This window comes from Heterocephalus glaber, unplaced genomic scaffold, assembly GCF_053883595.1.
Source record: "Heterocephalus glaber isolate CG9 unplaced genomic scaffold, H.glaber_assembly_v1.0 deba00000937, whole genome shotgun sequence".
NCBI classification, from domain to species: Eukaryota; Metazoa; Chordata; class Mammalia; order Rodentia; family Bathyergidae; genus Heterocephalus; species Heterocephalus glaber.
In genome coordinates this window covers 9,193,868-9,212,578 of record NW_028258173.1, presented here as the reverse complement: position 1 = coordinate 9,212,578, position 18,711 = coordinate 9,193,868, and the positions used below count along the sequence as shown (strand labels likewise).

The following is an 18,711-nucleotide window of genomic DNA, read 5'->3' as shown; positions in this document are numbered from 1 at the left end:
TCCTGCCGCTATTTTTATTTTTTCCCCATGATATTATTACCTTCTTATGTACTAGGTAATTTACTTGTTTATCACTGTCTGTTTATTGCCTGTCCTTACCCCTCTAGAAGGCAAGTTCTATGAAAGTAGAACCATACCTGCTTTGTTCATGTCTCAGTCTAGGGTAGTCCTAGCAATGACAGGCACCCAGTATTTGTTAGATGAATGAAAGAATGAAATGAATAAATGAGTGAAACAATGAATGGAATCACCCAGGTGGGAGGAAGGGGCTGCATCATACAGAGTGGCTTGGCACTGGGTAGAGGACACCTGGGGGAAAAGGGAGGCCTAGGGCTGGCAAAGGCAGAAGGTGCTACAGTCAGAGGCAGTGCATATGGCTTGCCTGGAAATGCCCTCGGAGTCACTCATTAACCATCCCGACTCCAGTACACATGCAGCTCACCAGTCACCAAGCCCAGGCAGAATGACTTCAATGCCTGGCACTCCATGCAGGCCCACACTCCCACCCGAGTGTTCAGACTTTGTCTGGGCCCCTCATCTTTGCTCTTGGGATCCTAGGGTTAGCAGAGAAAAGGGGATACCCAAGGTTGGAAAAGAGATACCCAAGAAACAGAAATGAGCTCCCCATTCCCACCCTTTTGAGCCACAAGCAGGGAGGCAGACCTAGTATTGCAGATGATGTCTTCTACAAGAGATTATGGAGTGGCCTGGTGAAGGAGCAGCTAGTCATGGGACCTCATGGCTATGAGGTTTTAGGAAAGTGAGGAGAGAGTGTGGTCAGCATAGGCCAGGGCGCAGAGTCCAGTCTTAGGGGCAGGACACACACTGGGAAGAAATGGATCCAAGGTGAGTTGTCCAAGAAGATCTGGTCACTGGTATGATCAACAGGGAGACGTGGTCAGTGTCTTAACTCATCAGAAGGTGACATGTTGAGTACTGGGTTAAAGAAAGAGGTGTAAGGAAAACACCAATAGAATCACTTAGGAGAGGAAAGGCTGGAAATCCAAAGGTTGGAGCCCCTATGGTTAAGCCAGCGGGTTCTTCAAAAGTCAAGACAGAAGGGTGGCCGGGAAAGGGGAAAATATCCAATGGAAAACTGCTGTGGAGCAACTATAAGGACTCAGTGTGCTGGTGAATAGGGAGTTAGGGACCCTAGTCATCTCTTGTGAAAGATCCACATGGAATAAGATACATCTGAACCAGATCTTCACTCTGTGTTATTTTCTTCAACATCTGGTCTCCCTAAGGACAGGGAATAAGCATTACCTTCTTATAGATGAGGAAACTAAGACCTGGAAATTTACCCACTATCATATCCAGAACTCCCAAGACTGAATATAAAACCAAACAGAAAGTACACTGACATTTATGCTTCATGTGTCCCAGTACTGGGCAAGGCACTTGGTGTGCATGCTCCATTTCACTTCACAATTCAGAAGAGACTATCCTTATCATCCCCATTTTGCAGATGGGAAACCAAAGTCCATGAAGAGAAGGTCGTCAGCCCATCGTCACAACGTGAGAAAGTAATAGGAGGTGGATGTGAAGCCAGGCCATCTGGGTCCCTGCTCCTTACCACTGCACTAGACAAGACAGTGACCAACTCACAACACAATCTGCCTGGTTGCGAATCTCTGCACAGCACCCTCCTTCTAAACTCCACGGGAGAAACAGAAACAATCTGTTGTCTCCCATAAAACACACCTACATTCTGAGCTTCCAGCCAGCATGAAACTCACAGCCAGAATCAGAGCCACTGTGGATGGAGACGTCTAGAAAACTATGGGCAAATCCAGCCTTATGTGAAAGGAAGGGGTGTCTGCTTCACACGCTGCACTGTCAGGACCAGACTTCAGTCAGCAGCACCCGGAAATGTGTAGGAGCCCACTTAATCCTACGGCCAATCTGTGCCCTGGAAAGCCAGCAGGTCGATCCACCTGTCCCCTACACCCACAGGCTGTGAGTCACCTGCCTGAAGGTTCTTCCTGCACACTGTCTGAAAGACCTGTGTGTCCTGCAATGGACTCCATGTCTGCAGTGCAGGTAGCAGGAGCGGACACGGAACCTGCTGAGAAGCTGGGACAACTCACTATCACTCAAAACAGCAACAGGCCACGGTCATGGTTCAGAGCTGGCTTTCAATCCCAGCTCCTCTGCAAATTACCTGTGCAACACTGGACGAATGACTGTACCTTGATTTTCTCATCTGGAGGCTGGGCATCAGGTAACTCACGGCTAGAGCTGTGAGGGGCCAAATGAGTTAACCAAATCACAGCCATGGAACGCAGCCTGGCCAGAGTTAATAAATACTGGATGTACTTATAAGCCTGGGCCCCTGAACCTCTTCTGCTCGCTACCTGCAAGGTGCCTGCTGACAACCGCATGCTGGGCTGGCATGAAGGTGTATTAGGGATGTGTATATAAAGGGATAGGCAAAGACACAAAACCCCCAAAGCTAAAAGCACTGCAAGGGTGTAACTGCTGTGACAGCTGTGTGCGACTCACCTTGCTTCTCGTCCTTCCTTCATGGGTACGAACAACCACCAAGCCAACTGGAAACCTCTGATTTCACCTGAAAAGCATAACAAGAGGGTCACATCAGGAAAGAGTGTAATAATGCAACTCATTTTTAGGCTTAACATATGGAGGGCATAGCTTCTGAATATCAGCTTCTTATCCTCAGAGACATGAGAGTTCAATAGATGCTTATGTCTCAATATAGAATAAAACCACATTAACTTAAACAATCAGAACAAAGGGAGAAATCCATTTCTTATGTCAACTGCAGATGTGGCAAATCAAAGAATACTTTCCAAGAAATACATTTTTTAAAGATAATAAATTAGACCTGGAAAATGAACCAAGAGGCAAATGGATATTCCACTGGGTAGTAATTCTTTTCAAGTTATAATGAAGCTCAAATTCACCATGGAACTTGACCATGAAATGATCTACTGCTAAGCAATGAGTTGTTCTATTTTCATTGGGCATTTTGTGCAAAGACTCCTGCAATACTACTGTTGTATGTTCTGACCTTACTGTGTATCAGAATTCATTAAGCAGGATAATGTGTCAGGAGCATCTAGCTCCATGACTGGCCTCTATCATGTTTTCAATAAATATCAGCTATACTATTATTAATTGTACATTTCTTTGTGGGTTTCTAGAGCGCTGGGCTGTCTCAAATCATCCACATAATTTCCGAACAAATGTTCACTGATGTCACCAGGGTTGCTGTCATTGTTGCTGCTAAAATAGATATTTAATCTTTAAATCCGGCCCCTGTTCCATCTAATTCTGACACCAGGAAGAGTAGTATTTCAAAAGGCGGTTAAAGATAATAGCCCCTTTGTCAACTTCCCCATCATTAGGCTCAAAGAAATCACTCTAGACCCTCAGGTTGGCAAATGCAAACAGAGAGAAGAAAGGAAAGGGGGAAAAAGAACACCATCAGATTTGAAACAGAAAACGTGTAACCTTCACACACAAGAGAAAGGATTGTTTGGGTGGCGTTTTGTCTTCCCTGCCTGAGCATCACACATCATCACTCCGGTGGTTTCTGAGTTCCTGAGGACAGGGCCAGGCTGGTCCTCTGCTGCCAACTCCATCAGCCACGCCTGTCACCGGATCAGATGGCGGAGAGGGGACCTCCCCTGTTGGATTACAATGCAGGTCACAGCCACTCGTTTGCTGCAACTGCCTCCTGCTACCAAAGCCACGAACTTGTTCCCAGACCAACCTCGAATGCAGCAGACTCCTGATCACGGGTATGGGATTTGGAATTTGCCATCTTAGCCCAGATGAATGGTGCACCCTTTGGGGCCTATAGGCTGACAGGCAGATGCTGAACAACTTGTTAACAGGGACCAAGCAAAACTACACTGTTCACCTCCAGTCCCACAGCCTATGATAGATCTGCATTCCTGCTTTATGCAAAGACATCTCTGTGCCCAACCCATTTTGTTTATTATTTGATAGAAAGCACCTGATAAACTTATTTAAACTAAAGCCCAGAAGAATGAAAACAGTTTCAGCATTACCCTTCCAGGGAAAATCTGCAGCTTAATGTCAGTCAGTCTAACTCCTCACCCACCTCACTCACAGCCATGAAGTTTCAATTTAGCCAACCTAGTGGCAGATGCTGGGAGAGGGCAGTTGAGACTTAATCCAGGTGGTGGGCATTCTCCCAGGCAGGGGAAGAAGGGTCCCTGGCATCACCAGCCCTCCCTTGGACAGCTGTAAAATGATATCGAAGACTGCTCCCACCCCAGAGGTTCTGATTGTATATGGTGAGGCTGGCTAGGGGGTGCTCTTTAACCACCCCCACCCTCCCAGTAAGTCTGAGGATCCTCCAGGGATGTTGCTCCAATGTGCATTAGGAGGGGGTCGGGGTGCTGGCCTGAGATTCTACTTAACATGCTCCTGGACAAACTCCAGGCTATGGGGTCCTTAGAACACACTCTACCCAAGCCTGGCCTTAGTGGTACCCTCTTAATCCTCCCAGGCCCCTGGGGAACCTTGGGCAAGCTGGTATCTTCCCTCTCCCTCCACAGCTTCTCTGCTGGGATAGACACACTCCTCCTCCAGGAGGTCCCAGAGATGCGTCCAGCTGGCTGCGGAATATCAGATGGGGTGGGGACATTGCTCACAGCCCAAGAGACAGTGGGCCCTAGCCGGCTGTATACAAGTTCAAGGCAATCAGACTCAGGTCTGAAATGCCCCTCTGAAGGACTCCACGCTAAACAAAATGTTTGCTTGGGCTTTGTTAAATCTGCAGGGTGTCTTTCCCCTTGGCTTTCTGCATTGCCATGGCAACCAGGAGCTCCCAGGGATCCTGGCTGCCCATGGGCCCTAACTCTTCCCCTGGCACACTGGCTGGCCTCTGTCCTCAGGAGCCCTGCCCACTGTGCTACACGGATCTCCCCACCAGATAAGCGATGTTCTTCCATACTTACTGGGAAATGGGCTGCACCATCGAGGCCAGAGCTTGCAGCTGGGCCGCCTACAGCCTGCCCCCAAGTCCCACCACCCCCACCCCTATCAGATCCTTCCTGACACCCCTGAGGGCAGATACCTGAGCCCTAAGGGGACCCCAGCCTGGTAAGGATGACATCCACAAAGATTCCTTCACCCAAGACAGAAGGACCTGACACAAAAGACTTCCAGGTGAAACACAGAAAATATTAGCCTAGACTAAGGCTATTCCCACGGACCTCCTCCTGTCTTCTCCAAAAAGTCCGCCGGGGTCAGAAGGCCCCATGTGGAGGAGATCAGGGTGGAAAAGGACAAATACTTGGATGGTCTATGGGCCTCAACTCTTTAGAGGAATCCTTACAGAGAACCCTGTTTTTGGCCAGAACAAGGCTTGGAGTTTGCGGGAATTCTTGGACCTTATGAAGAGCTCCAAAACCAGAGAGAAGCAACTTCTAGAAGTCACTTCTCTAGGAGCCCAGGGAGCTGGGCAGCTATCGGGGGTTGCAAGGCTGGGTCCCTTTTCTATGAACCTACTGAAGGCCAGCATGTCCAGTGGCCACTGATATAATGAGGGGTCCATAGCAGTGATCTCATTAATAAGAACAAGTGTCTACAACATTAAAGTCTTGACAATAATGAATCCAGCCCGGACTCTGTCGTCCTTATACCACTGCAGTCATACATGTAATTTTTCTTTAATGGAAAAAGGGACCTGTGCAGACAGAAGGGCCTAAGGTCATGAACATCATACTTTGGCTTTGATGGTGACTACTTCCTCCCAGTCTCCACATTTGGTAGTTTTTACTGAGACCCTTTGTTGAATGTTTCATTGCTGTCACTGCAGATCTTTCTAGAAGACTCCCACCACAGCTAAGGAACCAGCTCCCCACTGCAGGCCGGGTCACCTGAGGCCCCTGGTACCCCGGGGTGTTTCTGACCAGCCAGAGGCCCCGAAGCCATCACCCCCGCCTGCCCATGTAGGAGAAGAGCAGTCTGGCAGGAGGTGCATCAGTGCTGTAGCCCAAACACACACACTCAGTCCTGCAGCCTAAACACCCAGCATACATCACACCCAGGCCTATAAAAGATAATTATGCAATCTGATCTGGCAAATTAGTGCCGCAGAACTGTCTGATTCTCACAATGAATTCGAGGGTTGGATCGGCAGGGAAAATTAACCTGAATCTTTATGGGGATTTGCCCCCAGGTCCGGATTAGGGTTCATTTATCTCTTTTATTTTCCTGCTGAGGGAGGGTGGAAAGGATTCTCTCCTGTCCACCCCTCCCCATCCCATCCAGGCTTGGCTTTTAGACAAGCCAGCTGCCTGGGGACCTTTCCCACGCATTATGGACTCCAGCTCAAATCATACAGCACCAGCTAGAAGGAAGGGAGGGAGGGAGGGAGAGACAGACAGACAGACAGATAGATGATAGATGGATAATTTTTCACAAGAAAGAAAAGTTCAGGCAACCCAAATCAAGGAATTCAGTCAACACTAACTCAACACAAGGTAAAATGAACTGACATTCCCAGGAGACAACTTATCTCCTAATGATTCTGGCCTAACACTGAAATGTTTATTTGGTGAACACTCATGTACACATTTCTCTAACCCCTCCCCCTCCGCCTCCCTCCCTTTCCCCCTCCCCCTCTCTTATTCCCCTCTATCTCTTCCAAGGACTCTTTCCAGAGATGGTCGCTAAAAGGAGTTGGTGCCTATCTCCTTAGCTCACTAAATAGCAGAATCAGCAATGCATGGTGGTACACATCGGTAATCCCAGCACTACGGAGGCTGAGAGAGGAAGACTGTGTGTAGGTTTGAGGCCACCATGGGTTACATGTTGCATTCAAGGCTAACCTGGACTACACAGCAAGATCCTATCACAAACAAACAAACAAACAAAAAAGGTAAAATAAACAATAGATGGGCATGGGAGTGCATGTCTGTAATCCCAGAACTCTGGGAGCCTAAGGCAAGAGGGTCACAGTTCAATCCCAGCCTAGGTAACTTAGCAAGACCTCATCTCAAAATAAAAAACAGGAAAAGGGCTGGGGATGTAGCTCAGCACGAAGTCCCTAGGTTCAACCCCTAGCAAGAATCAATCAATCAAATAAAACAAAACGGCTGGATCACTAAGGAAGTGCTACCACCAGGCCAGTGCCAAGGCCAGTGTACACCAAGCAAGGGTTATCCTTCATCTAAGAGAAACAGACATTATGGCAGGCCTTCGAAGCTCTGTTTTTGGTACCTTTCTGGGTGTTCCCCTTGGGGACCATAACACTCTATTCCAACTCCTAAGTCAGCCCCACAATGACCACATACCCGGGGCTTGAAAGACAAAGCACTAGACAATGTAGAGGTGTTCAGCATTCACGCCTTCTTAGCCTAAGAGAATGCAGGTCTGTCGGAGAAACAGTCATGCTGCACACAGAGACTGAGACAACTTCCCCTGTACTTACTGCCTGCATGGCCTGCCCATGAAATGATTCAAATGTGCCTCTCTATCAGACCAACCCGGCTCAGAGAATATGTTCTTGTTTTCAAGAATATATGGCAGGAAGAGGGGGGCAGCCCACAGCATTTTCATCTTTAAAATATCATGGGAACCAAACTGCTCCACTTCAGAGCAGGTTTTACTGTATGCAGGCAACTCACTTAACAAACATATACACAGATGTGTGTGTGTGGGGGTGTGTGGGGGTGTGTGTGGTTTCAAGGACAATGGTTTATAGGAAAACAGTTTTAAACAAATGTCGTTTTTTGTGCCAGGTCTATAAGGATTAGGGGTGACCCTGGGAAGAGCAGTGAAAGGGAAGCGCAGAAGATGCAAAGGTACCCTCAGGCAGATGGCAATCTGTGCAGACTTCTGGCCAAACTCCAGACCCCAATTCCAACATGGCTGCTACCAGCATGAGCATTCTGGAAAGAGAGAAATCCCACTCTGGGACGAGCAGACTGAAGAGTCTTGGAAGGAGGAGGGAGGCAGCAGAGAAAAACACTTCTGCTCCTAAACAGTGAACACGGAGATCCAAGCTTCCTTTGGAAGAGGGATCCTTTGCAGGTCGGGAAGCTGATGAGAGGGTGCAGGAAGCCAGGACAGTGCCGCAGACACGGGGAGAAAAGCCTCACAGACTGCAGCGATCAGAGCCCAGTGCACAGGCGCCAGTTCCAGAGGCAGAGAGCTCAAGACTGAGATTTTTTTTTTTTTTTTTTGGTACCGGGGATCAAATTCGGGACCTTGCGCTTGCAAGGCAGGCGGTGGAACCACTGAGCTAAATCCCCGGCCCTAGACTGAGATCTTAGTGTGACCCCTGACTGGCGGTGTTACCTCAGATGCTTTCTGGGTATCCATTTCCTCAACTGGAAAACGGGGGTGACGGCAGTGGTGACTCCTGTCTCTTGCTGGCCCTCCACCATCAGCTGTCCTTTCTATCTGAGGACTAAAACAGGACTGCACCTGCTTCTGTATCGGTACAAAATTAAATCACTTTGCCTGAACCACAGTGAGTAATTAGTAACTGCTGTCTGAGTCTTTTACTGTAAAAATCACAAAATTACATAAAAATGCAATTATAGGTTATAAAGATGCAGAAGAGAAAGCAAAAAGCTAACAGGTGTCATCTCTGAGTACTAAGTTTAGGGTGTTTGTTTTCTTATGTTTTTAATGTCTCAACTGAACAAACGTTTTATGAAGAAAAAAGATGCGTGGTATTTGCGAATAATAAAAATAAAATGACGTTCACTGTTTTGAATGAGAAATAAAGCTATTGAGGTAGTGTGTAAGGAAGAATAAAAGTAGCAGCTGCAAGACTGCTTGCCACATGGGAAATAGCTTGGAAATGGGGGGCAGAGAGGTGCAGGCTGCACCCAAAGGCTGGGTTCAAGGTGAGATCTGCCAAGGGTCCCACTGCGGCCACAGCAGCGTCTAGAATGAGACCAGGAAGTGGCGCCACCAGAGGGCAAGTGCCACACTTAAGCTTGGAGACAGCAGCGGCCAGGGCCGGGAGGGTAGCGGTGTCCACGGAAGGATCCGGTGACCCTCAGTGTGAACGGTGAGCTGAGGGCCACAGGTGGAACAGACCCGCTCCGTGGCATTTTCTGAATCCCTGTGCCATTACAGGGACTCTGGTGACACCTCATTTCTGCTCGGGACCTACGGCTCCGTGAACTTCCTTGTGCCTGTTGCACAGCCCAGGCTGGAAGCGGAAGGCTTTTTGCCATGGCTGCAGAGGCCACAGCTCCAGAGGCCACGGCAGGAGGCAGGGATCCACGGCCCACAGCAGCAGAGGCCCAGGGAGCAGACTGGAGCCTGCGAACCGGGTCTCTCAGATCCCTTCTGCCAATCTGCAGGCCTCTGAGGCAGGCGTGCGTGGGGACAGGGACAGGGGACCTCCTTCCCGTGCGCCTGTCTCAAGGCTCTGGCCCCACTCCTGCTCCTGGCTCCCCTCTTCCTCATGGAACCGCCACAAAGGGAGCCCTCAGCCCAGCTAAACTCCTGTCTTTCCTCGCTTCCTGGGAGGTGGCCCAAATCCCTGCTCCCCACCTTTTCTCTAAGCCCTGTCTGCCAGCTGCTCCCAGGGCAGGCCGATCACTGGCTCCTGCCAGATCTCAAACTGGCATCCAAACAAATCACCTGTACCCTTGTCAGGATGCCCTATGCCACTGAATCGGCTTCTCTCTCACACCACCCTGACGAGAAGCCCTCAATTAAAATCACTGCATCCAATCACTTCTGCTGATGTTGTTCATGAACTATTTTCTCTTATATCCCTATGCCCATGATAATAGCTAAGGCCATTGTCAACCATGGGTCCAGCTTGTTCCCATAAAAATAATGTAATTTATTGGGTGCTTATGATGTCCCAGCTCTTTACAAGCATTACTTTATTCAATTTCCTCAACAATCCTCTCTCTTTTTATAATTGCTTCTTGTCTGGCCCATTATGCTTCCACTCAATGGCTATGTGCCTGTTAGAAAGCTTTGAGTTCTTTGGCGCCTCAGGACCTTTGCACTTGCTGTTTCTTCTACCTGAAACACTTTAAGAGTCTCCACTCAGCACTTCTTCACAGAGGCTCTCAGTGATGAGCCTGTCACAGAGGCCACTTGGGGAGCCGCATGCCCTGTGTTCTTCACTACCTGCAACCCAACCTGAAATTACCGTACTTGTTTACTCCATTTTAATTCGTGTTTCTGCCCATGAGACTGTAAGATTCTTGAGTGCAAACTGCTTCTCTCTTTTTCTCCTCTGTAGACTCAAACACCTGAAACAGGCCATTTTATAGCTCAATAAATAAAAGAATATCTGGAGCCCTGTATGAAAGTCACAAGGTGACTGAGGCACAGAAAGGTTTCAAAGTTGTTCAAGGTCACCTGCCTCATATGCAGTGGAGTGGACATTTGTACCAAGGCCCTGACTCCAGGGGAAAAGCTGAAGGCGAGCTTCCTCTGTGGCGATAAACCCCTGCCTAGGCTCTTTGCCCTGACCGGCCTGTCCAAGCCCACACTGCACTTCTCCCAGTTGATTAGCCTAACACATCAGCCAGCTCTGCCATGCCCTGCTCAAGTGCCGTCAGTGGCTCCCTACTGCCTTCCGTGTTCAAATCACACCCTCTGCCTCCTTCACTCTTCTCTCTCTGGTCTGCTCAAGCTCATCTAATCTTTGCTCCCCAGACCCCAGCTCACTGCCCCTCAAACCTGTAACGTTCTCCCTGTCCTGACTCCCCACACCTGGCCCCAAGCCCATCCCACGCCCTACTGCCCAAGGGCAGTCGGGTGACTCACGGGAGCCACAGCATTTGCTGCCTGTGCCCCATACTTGGCGCTAAGCTTAGGATAATGGGAGGCTGGGTATCCGTCCTGTCTTCCCGAGGAGACCGTACATTCCCTGTGAGTGAGCAACCGGCCTTGCAGTGTGAGTTTCTACAGCTTCTCGCAGTGTGCAAATCACCAGCCTGGCGGCCGTGACTGTCAGAGAGCAGCTATGGGCCACATTTCTCAGTCCCCAGCCACGGCCATGGGGTGCTCTTGCTTGCTCCGCCCCCTCGCAATGGGGCCAGACTTGCCATTCCTGGTGCTCTCTCATCCCTCAGATCTCCCTCTGTCTGCTTCCATCCGGAGCTGCAAACCGAGTCCAACTCCTAGTTCTCTCCCAGGTCTTCTCCGAGAGGATTTTAACTGCAGTTTAAAGACCCAACCCGCTGTGTTTTAAAAGGAAGCAAAGAAAAAGAAACTTGCAAGTTAGGAGCCCGCCAGGTCTTCTCTCTTCAGACCACATCTGTGCCCCTTGGGGTTCCCACTGAACACAGGGTCTGCCCAAACCCAACAGCGGGTCAGAGGCTGGGCACCCCGGCCGGGCTCGTGATGTCACTGTGGTCTGTGCGGCTCCCAGCTTGCTGGAGGACGAACCACAGAAGGTGTCCGAGGCCCAGGTCCACACTCAAGTGCCAAGCTGAGCCCCCGTGTCTGGGTTTTACCATGTTTAAATGGAAACTAAAATGCTCGACTCAAAAACACTTTTCCACTGATATTTTAAGGGAAAATGAGATCACAGAAAATCAGGGAGGTAAGTTGAAATGGTGTGACCCCAAGCAACACTTATTTTCTGAAGAATCCCCAGAGAGCCTTGTTCACCCGATGGGCTGGGGGCAAATCTGGGGAGATCTGAAGCCCAAGAGAGCCCCGGGATGGCAGCGAGACTCCCACTACCCCGAGACTCTCAGGAGGCTCCATGAGCTCCCGAAAGCAGCCCCTCCTCTCTGATCCTCACGCTCCGGGCCCCTAGGTTTGCAAAAGCTGCCCACGGCCCCCTTGCCAGCCAGATCAACATCTGCCTCTGCCAGAGATACCCAATGTTTCCACAACCCACCCCCAGCCCAGCTCACCAAGCTATGAATCGTTATTAATGTGAATGCACAGCATTAATTAAAAAGCGTTCGGCCAGGCACATTCTCATACTTTTTAAAAAGTCATTTGGGTAATCGCCTTTCCATGCCGCAAACTTTCCAAACGACTGACAGGTTGACATTTCACAATGTTGTTTGTTTTAATCAAGGGGCGGGGGGCAGGGTGGTTCTCTGGTTCATTTTTCAGGTGCCCTGATTTATTGATTGGCAAATCCTGACTTAACAGCTGTGCTGTGAGGCTGGGGAGAAGGTGGCGCCCCCCTCCCGGGTTAACATCGAGAATGGGAGCGAAGGAAGCAGCCATGAGGCCCAGCTCAGCCCCTCTGCCAGCCACCCAGGCCTGTCTCCTGACACCCAGGTCCCTCCGACTCCTGGGCTCCCTGCATGACCTCTCCATGCTCGCTCCAAAGGCCCAGCACCCCAGCCAGACAGGATGACTTCCTGCGCCAACACCCGCTGCGTATCCTAGTCCAGGAAAAGCGGGAGGCAGGCATCAGAGTGCACAAAATGCCCCGTGGTTCTCAAACTTATTTCTTTAAAGCAGCAAAAACCCAAGATGGGGCTGGCTTGATGAGTTCGAATCCCTCCTTCACCATTTATAAGTCTTGGACACATACCTTAACTTATTGGTGCCTCGGTTTCCCCATCTGTCAAACAGTCTATGATAACAGACCTACCTATAAGGCCATTTTGAGGATCTGATCAAAAAATATTTGTAAAGCACTTAAAGGAGTGCCTGCAGGAAAAATATCTGTCGGGGTCCTGGGCCACACAGTTGCAAAGCCTGGGTTTATTTTAAGGATCGGACATCCACAACTTTCCCTGACATACATAAGCCTGCTGTGTCACACAGCCTCCAATGGAAAGACAAACAGGCTCTCCTCAAAAGGCCACACTGAGCATCCCAGACGCCCTCTCTAGCGTCAGGCAGATGACAGATAGCCAGCCAGGAGGAGGCCTGAGGTTTGCAAGGAAACTCTCCCTTCCACCCAGCGCGTGGTCAGGACCACAATGCAACCACCCAGCCTAATGGACATGGACAGCCGTGGCCACACACCCTTAAGGGAAGAAAGGCTTTTCTTAGAGAAAAACCATCAGGAAGCCCTCAAGCAACCCAACGGCAGCAAAAGACAAGAAAGAGGCATGCAAAAATTTATCTGTAATCAACCGTGCGCCACAAATGCATTCAGTGTTCACCGAGCACCTACTATGTGCTGAGTATTAGAATGGGGCACCAGACATGAAGAGAAGGTAAGGTGGGTCCCAGGCTCTGCAGAGTCAAAAGCTTAGTAAGAAGTTATAGAAAGCAAGTATGTTCATACTTTGTGATGTATATTATAAAGGATTCTATGTGCCTGTTGTATGTGCATACTATATGTACCATACATCTCACATGCTTACTGTGCATGGGTGAGGCTGGAGGAGAAGGTGGGCTCCACCTCCCTGTGTTATCGGGATGGGGTCATCTGGGCTGATGTGGTGGGAAACAGCTGCAAGATCACTTGACAGAGGATTAACCCGGTTTGGTGGAAAGAAGAACGCTGGGTATATCTGCAAGTAAATGACAACTCTGGTGCTTTCTAGCTGTATGATCTTGAGCACCACCAGGCAGGCGGGAGGTGAACAGTCAGCTGCACAGAAGAGAAAGTGAGACAGCGTGGCAGAGGCAGGGACCTAGCAAGTAAGGCCACAGGGAGGGACCAGGGTGCACTCAATGTAGACAAGCAAGCAGAGGAGCCTCGAGGCAGCCCAGGGACAGCATAGCCTCAAACCTCACACTGCTTTATCTTCTCCATTGGCCAAATCCAAATGGGGACCATCAATGGTCATCCTTCCTGTCTCCCCGGGGCACCTGGAGACACATGCGAACCAAGCTTTGGTGGCTGGGGAGGCTGGAGAGCTGCAGTTTCAGAAGAAACACCAGCAGGGCACTGGCTGTGGTTTCTTTGGATTTATCAGAAAATCTTAACAGAAAAGAAGTTACTGGACCACAAAGGGATATGCAGATATTTTAAAATACTAAACTGAAATCATAAAGCCCCATACTATGATACCTTCTTTGCATTAGTAAATGGTTATCTTTTAGGAGGAGGCAGCCTGGGAACCCAAGCCTGACAGGATCCTTGACAGGCTGGCACTGCTGACCTTAGGGTTGTGACTGCACTGTGACTCTCTTAAATTGAGAGCTAGAGGTAAGATAACAATAAGGGCCTTGGCTCACACACCAGGCTTCTGACTTAGACCCAGGACTCTCAGGACACAGCTGGACACCCACTATCCGATCCACAGACAGGACTAACCCAAGAAGACGGGGAGGGAGCAGAGCAGAGTGATGAAGGGTGACCTTCTTGTCAAGTCTCAGAAACCTTCAATTTATTGCTAAACAGACTCTTACAGAGCATCGGTTTCCATGCAATGGCTAAGTATGTAGGGGAGCAGAGAATAAACATGTGAATCGTCTTTTAGGGCTCAGACACTGCCACAGAAAGTCGACATGATCCAGCTCCAGAGCACATATAACCTACGCATGCACACAGGCTGCAGAGTCATGCATTAAAGCAAGACATGAGCAAGCAACGTTTCACCAGCTTAGGCACCTGGAAGGTCAAGTTCATGGCCAAGAGGAGAGCGGGTATGCCATTGTCTTGGATACTTCAGAGAGAAGTGGATAGAATTTCAAATTGTAGGCATCAATACAGGCTTAGCATTACCGGTTTCTGGTATCACTTGGTGTATATCGACCTCCATCCATGTAGCTGGTTAGCATCTTTCCACCATCTACCTACAATTCTCATAGCTCCTGTAAGTTTCTAGCTGGGTTTGTATTATAAGAATGTACTGGCCCATCTCACTGCCCCTACCAGGATGGATGGCCCCTTAAAGGCATGGTCTATTGCCAACTCACCTTCTGGCACTGTTGGATGAACGTAAAACACTTCAGTGGCCCCTTGAAAAATCCCACTTCTCCAAACTGCCTCCATTCTCTTGTCTTTATGTGAAGGAAGATATGGAGGAGTCAGATTCTCCCAGATTCTAGAACCATCATCAGATTCTAGGCTATTTCCAGTGAATCACAGGTAAGATTTAATATCACATGGTTAAGAAACTATTGAGAGAACCAGAGACTGTAACATTTACCAACTGCAATGGCTTTGGAGCTTTAGAGTTTAGAAAGGATAACACCTTCCAACCCATAAGGGTCCCACCTTTTGGTTTACCTGAGCTGCACTGAATGAAGAGGAATTGTCTTGGGCCGCACATATAATATATAATATAGTTAATGTGTATAAGTAACAAAACTTCCTTTTTTACATTTTAACTTACTTTGTGAAAGAACAAGCCCAAGTTTAATAGTTAAATAGGAAAACTTAATGCCTGCTAAACACCTGTCTTCACAGGCATGCCCATGTATAGGTAAGGTGAAATACTATCACTGGTAACTGCTGAATTTTAATCATTCAGTCACACAAACCCATATAATGTCTGAGACACAAGTGTTTCAATTTTACTCCATGTGAGGGTGCAAAAGATAGAGTTAGCACTGCAGTGTGCCTTTCCTATATAGCATCCTGCTGTTACCTAAGCAGTATGTGCTCAAGAACTACACAATCAAGTCACGGAAAACATGGCTAAAAATCACATCATTATATTAAAAGTTTACAGTCTTATGGGGCCTTATTACTAGCTATCAAGGGCTACATGTAGCCTGTGGGCTGCAGGTTGGACATGCCTGTTTCAAGCTTTCTTTGGAGTGAACCATAGCAACTGTACCAAAGTCTCTGAAAGGAGACTAAGTAGAGAAGGCATCAGGGAGCCAGAGGGAAAATCAAGAGTCAAGAAGCCTTTACTTATGGCAGGTATCTCAACCTCAGTGCTGCTGCTATTTGGGACTAGGTCGTTCTTTGGGGGTAAAGGCCACCCCATGTACTACAGGATGTCTAGCTGTGTTCTTCTACCCACTAGATGCCAGTAGCTTCCCTGAGTTGGGATAATCAGAAAGTTTCCCAAGGCCATTGTCAAACATCCCCATACTACTGGTCTAGACTCAGCTTTTCCACTGTTATGCCATGGGATCTGAAGATTGTCAGGACTTTAACTTCGCAAAGGCCTTAAACTCCTTACTCATCAGAGAAAGAAATCGGACTGGATTGGTGTTTCCCAAAGTAGGGGTGCTGTATCACATAGTGGTACCTGAGATACCTGTCGGTCACAGTCAGATACGCCATTAAATGACACTGAAACTTTTCCCTTCCTAGTCTCTTCCAGTCTTGATGGCAGCAAGAAGAACGTCTCCATCTGGTGCTCTTAAATCCATAACACTTCTTCGATCTGCCTCTAAAAAGAGAGTGAGCACTTCCTAGGCTTTGAGTCTTGGGAAAGCCACAAAATAAAAATCTTTTACGATTTCATCACATTCTGTATGTCATTTATGAGAGTCATGTACGACAGTGACGCCGAATTCCTTCTTAAAGCACACTTATTTAAAGAAAATATGTGGTGCCATGTAGGAAATATATGAAATAGCAGGGTATGTGTTGGTATAGTAAAAATTACAGATGTTCTTAGGAAGGACTGGGAAGACTGACTCTGCCTTCTCCCATAGATTCCTAACTTAGGCTATGTTGGACATAACATCAGATGCATCCTAGGGCATTCATGACCGGAGGTGATATTAATAACTGGAAAACTGTGAATCTGAGAGATCCATTTACTATAAAGGTTGGGCATGCCACGCCGGTTCTGAGTTGAGTGGTGATGCCCGCCAAAACTTGTGTGTTGAAACCCTAACCCTGGGGACCTCAGAATTGGCCCTGTTTGGAAATCAGTGTGTCATTGAGTGAAGATGAGGTCCCACTGAGGTAAAGTGGGCTCCCAGTTCCACGTGGTTGGTGTCCTTATAAGAAGGGGAAATTGGAACACAGGCCTGCGCACAGGGAGAAGGACACATGAAAGGGAAGGTGGAAATCGGGAGATGCTTCCACATACCAGGAAATGCTGAAGATTGCCAGCAAGCCACAGGAAGCTAGGGCAAAGGCATGGAATAGGTCTTAGAAGGAGCCAACCTGGCTAGCATCTTGATCTCAGACTTCCAGGCCCCAGAACCGTGGGAGATTAAGTTTCTGTTGTTTTAAGTCACTCAGTTTGTGGTACTTTTTGCTCTTCAGCTCTAAGTGACTAATACAATACATCATCTTACATTAGCTTGGTGATACAGGATTTTACCCTTCCAAATCCATCTGCGGCAGAAAATGCAGATATATTCGCTGAATTCATGTCCATATAGAGATGGGCATTAATGACAAAAGAAAGCCAAACAAAGACATCCATATCCTCTGGTTTTACACGTATGCTTTACTTACATCTTTACAATTGCATAGGTTAAGTACTTGGTCATCGTTTTTTCTTCTCTGGTTATCCAGTCAATGAAGTAAAGGTGCCCAACTATGGTGTAAAAGGGGGCCCCAGCTGGAGGCAAAGCCAGGCCTAAGATCGCAGGTCTCCCTGCCCAGGTGTCATCAATTAGACCTCAGTTTCTGCAGAACTCACATTTCAAAAATTGCCCTGAGCCTTTCAACCAGAAACTGTGAAGAAGATGCCAGAGTTCCCAACACCTAAGCAGACTCTCAGTTTAGAGGGATGTTGTGGTGGGGGACAAAATCCACAGGCTCTTTGAGTCCCCCTACAGGAAGTACCAACTTGAGGTGGTCACATGACGAGTAGCCTTGCAGGTGACCTGGCTACCTCTCACCCAGTTACCAGTAGAAGAAACTAGGGATTTATCTCATACTAATGTCAAATCAAAACCCAGTACTAGCCAGGTATAGTGGAACATTCTGAGATGCTGAGGCAGGAGGATTACAAGTGTGAGTCCAGTCTGCACAGCTCAGCAAGACCCTTCTCAAAAAAAGGGCGGGAGGAGGATGTAGCTCAGTGCAAAGGCCTTGGGGTTCAATTCCCAGTACTGGAAAAAAAGAGTTCTTTTAGATACCTACCAAAAAACAAGATTGAACATTGTCTAAGAAAAATGCCCATGCAATTACTGATCTCTTTACCAACCATAAATAGAAACTATGATCTTGCTTTCATTGCTTTTCTTCCTCTAAAAAAAAAATACACCATAATCCCATGACTCTGATGATCTGTATTCTGGAGAGATCAATAATAAGGCTTGAATATCAATAGCATTCCTGCCTTTTCTCCTTCTCTGGAAATAGCCAAGTATAAAAAAACAGAAACATAGAGTCTGGCACATCTACCCAGCAGCAGGCAGGGGTAGATAGCTGTACACCCTACTCCCCGGTGCCCACCTGGTGGTGTCAACTCAAATACTGACTGGGCATCGATGGGCATCAGGTGGTACCCTGGGAGCAGGGCTTTATCAATGATCTGTGTTCTAGATAGGGACATAGGCCATACAGAAGTAAACACATTCAGTTATAACTCATAAGGCTCCTGCAAAGAAGAATGCTATAGGGGTGGGAAGAGGGTCACAGTGACAGAAAGGCCCCTCTGCGGAAATGAAATCAAGCTGACACTTGAGCAACATGGCCAAGTCAGCCAATGTATTAACATGGGGGCAACCGCTAGCCACCCCCAGACATAACTGGGTGTACCTCAGCTCCAAGTCTATACTACAAACAGTGGAAATGCTCAGAAATTTAAAAAAATAGTAATAACTGGACTTAAGGGAAGATAAGACCCGTGAGGACACCAGGCTGTGGTGATTTTCATAAACTACAATGTGATCTTAAGGTGAGGCGAGCCCTTGCCAGCAAACCTGGCTCTGTGCCACCACCCTGTGCAACTCCGGAAGGAAGCTCAGCTTGCCATG

The 18,711-nt window shown here is 48.2% G+C and overlaps 1 protein-coding gene across 1 annotated transcript in view; it reads right to left on the bottom strand.

Annotated features, from left to right (window-relative positions):
* The window catches only part of LOC110345074 (uncharacterized), a 153,894-nt gene that overhangs the window by 21,916 nt on the left and 113,267 nt on the right, over positions 1-18,711 (bottom strand). Inside the window, exon 2 of the mRNA XM_087208178.1 lies at positions 2,506-2,572. Within this exon, the coding sequence (XP_087064304.1) occupies positions 2,506-2,528 (23 nt within the window). The 5' untranslated portion in view covers positions 2,529-2,572. The remainder of the gene's footprint in view (positions 1-2,505; positions 2,573-18,711) is intronic.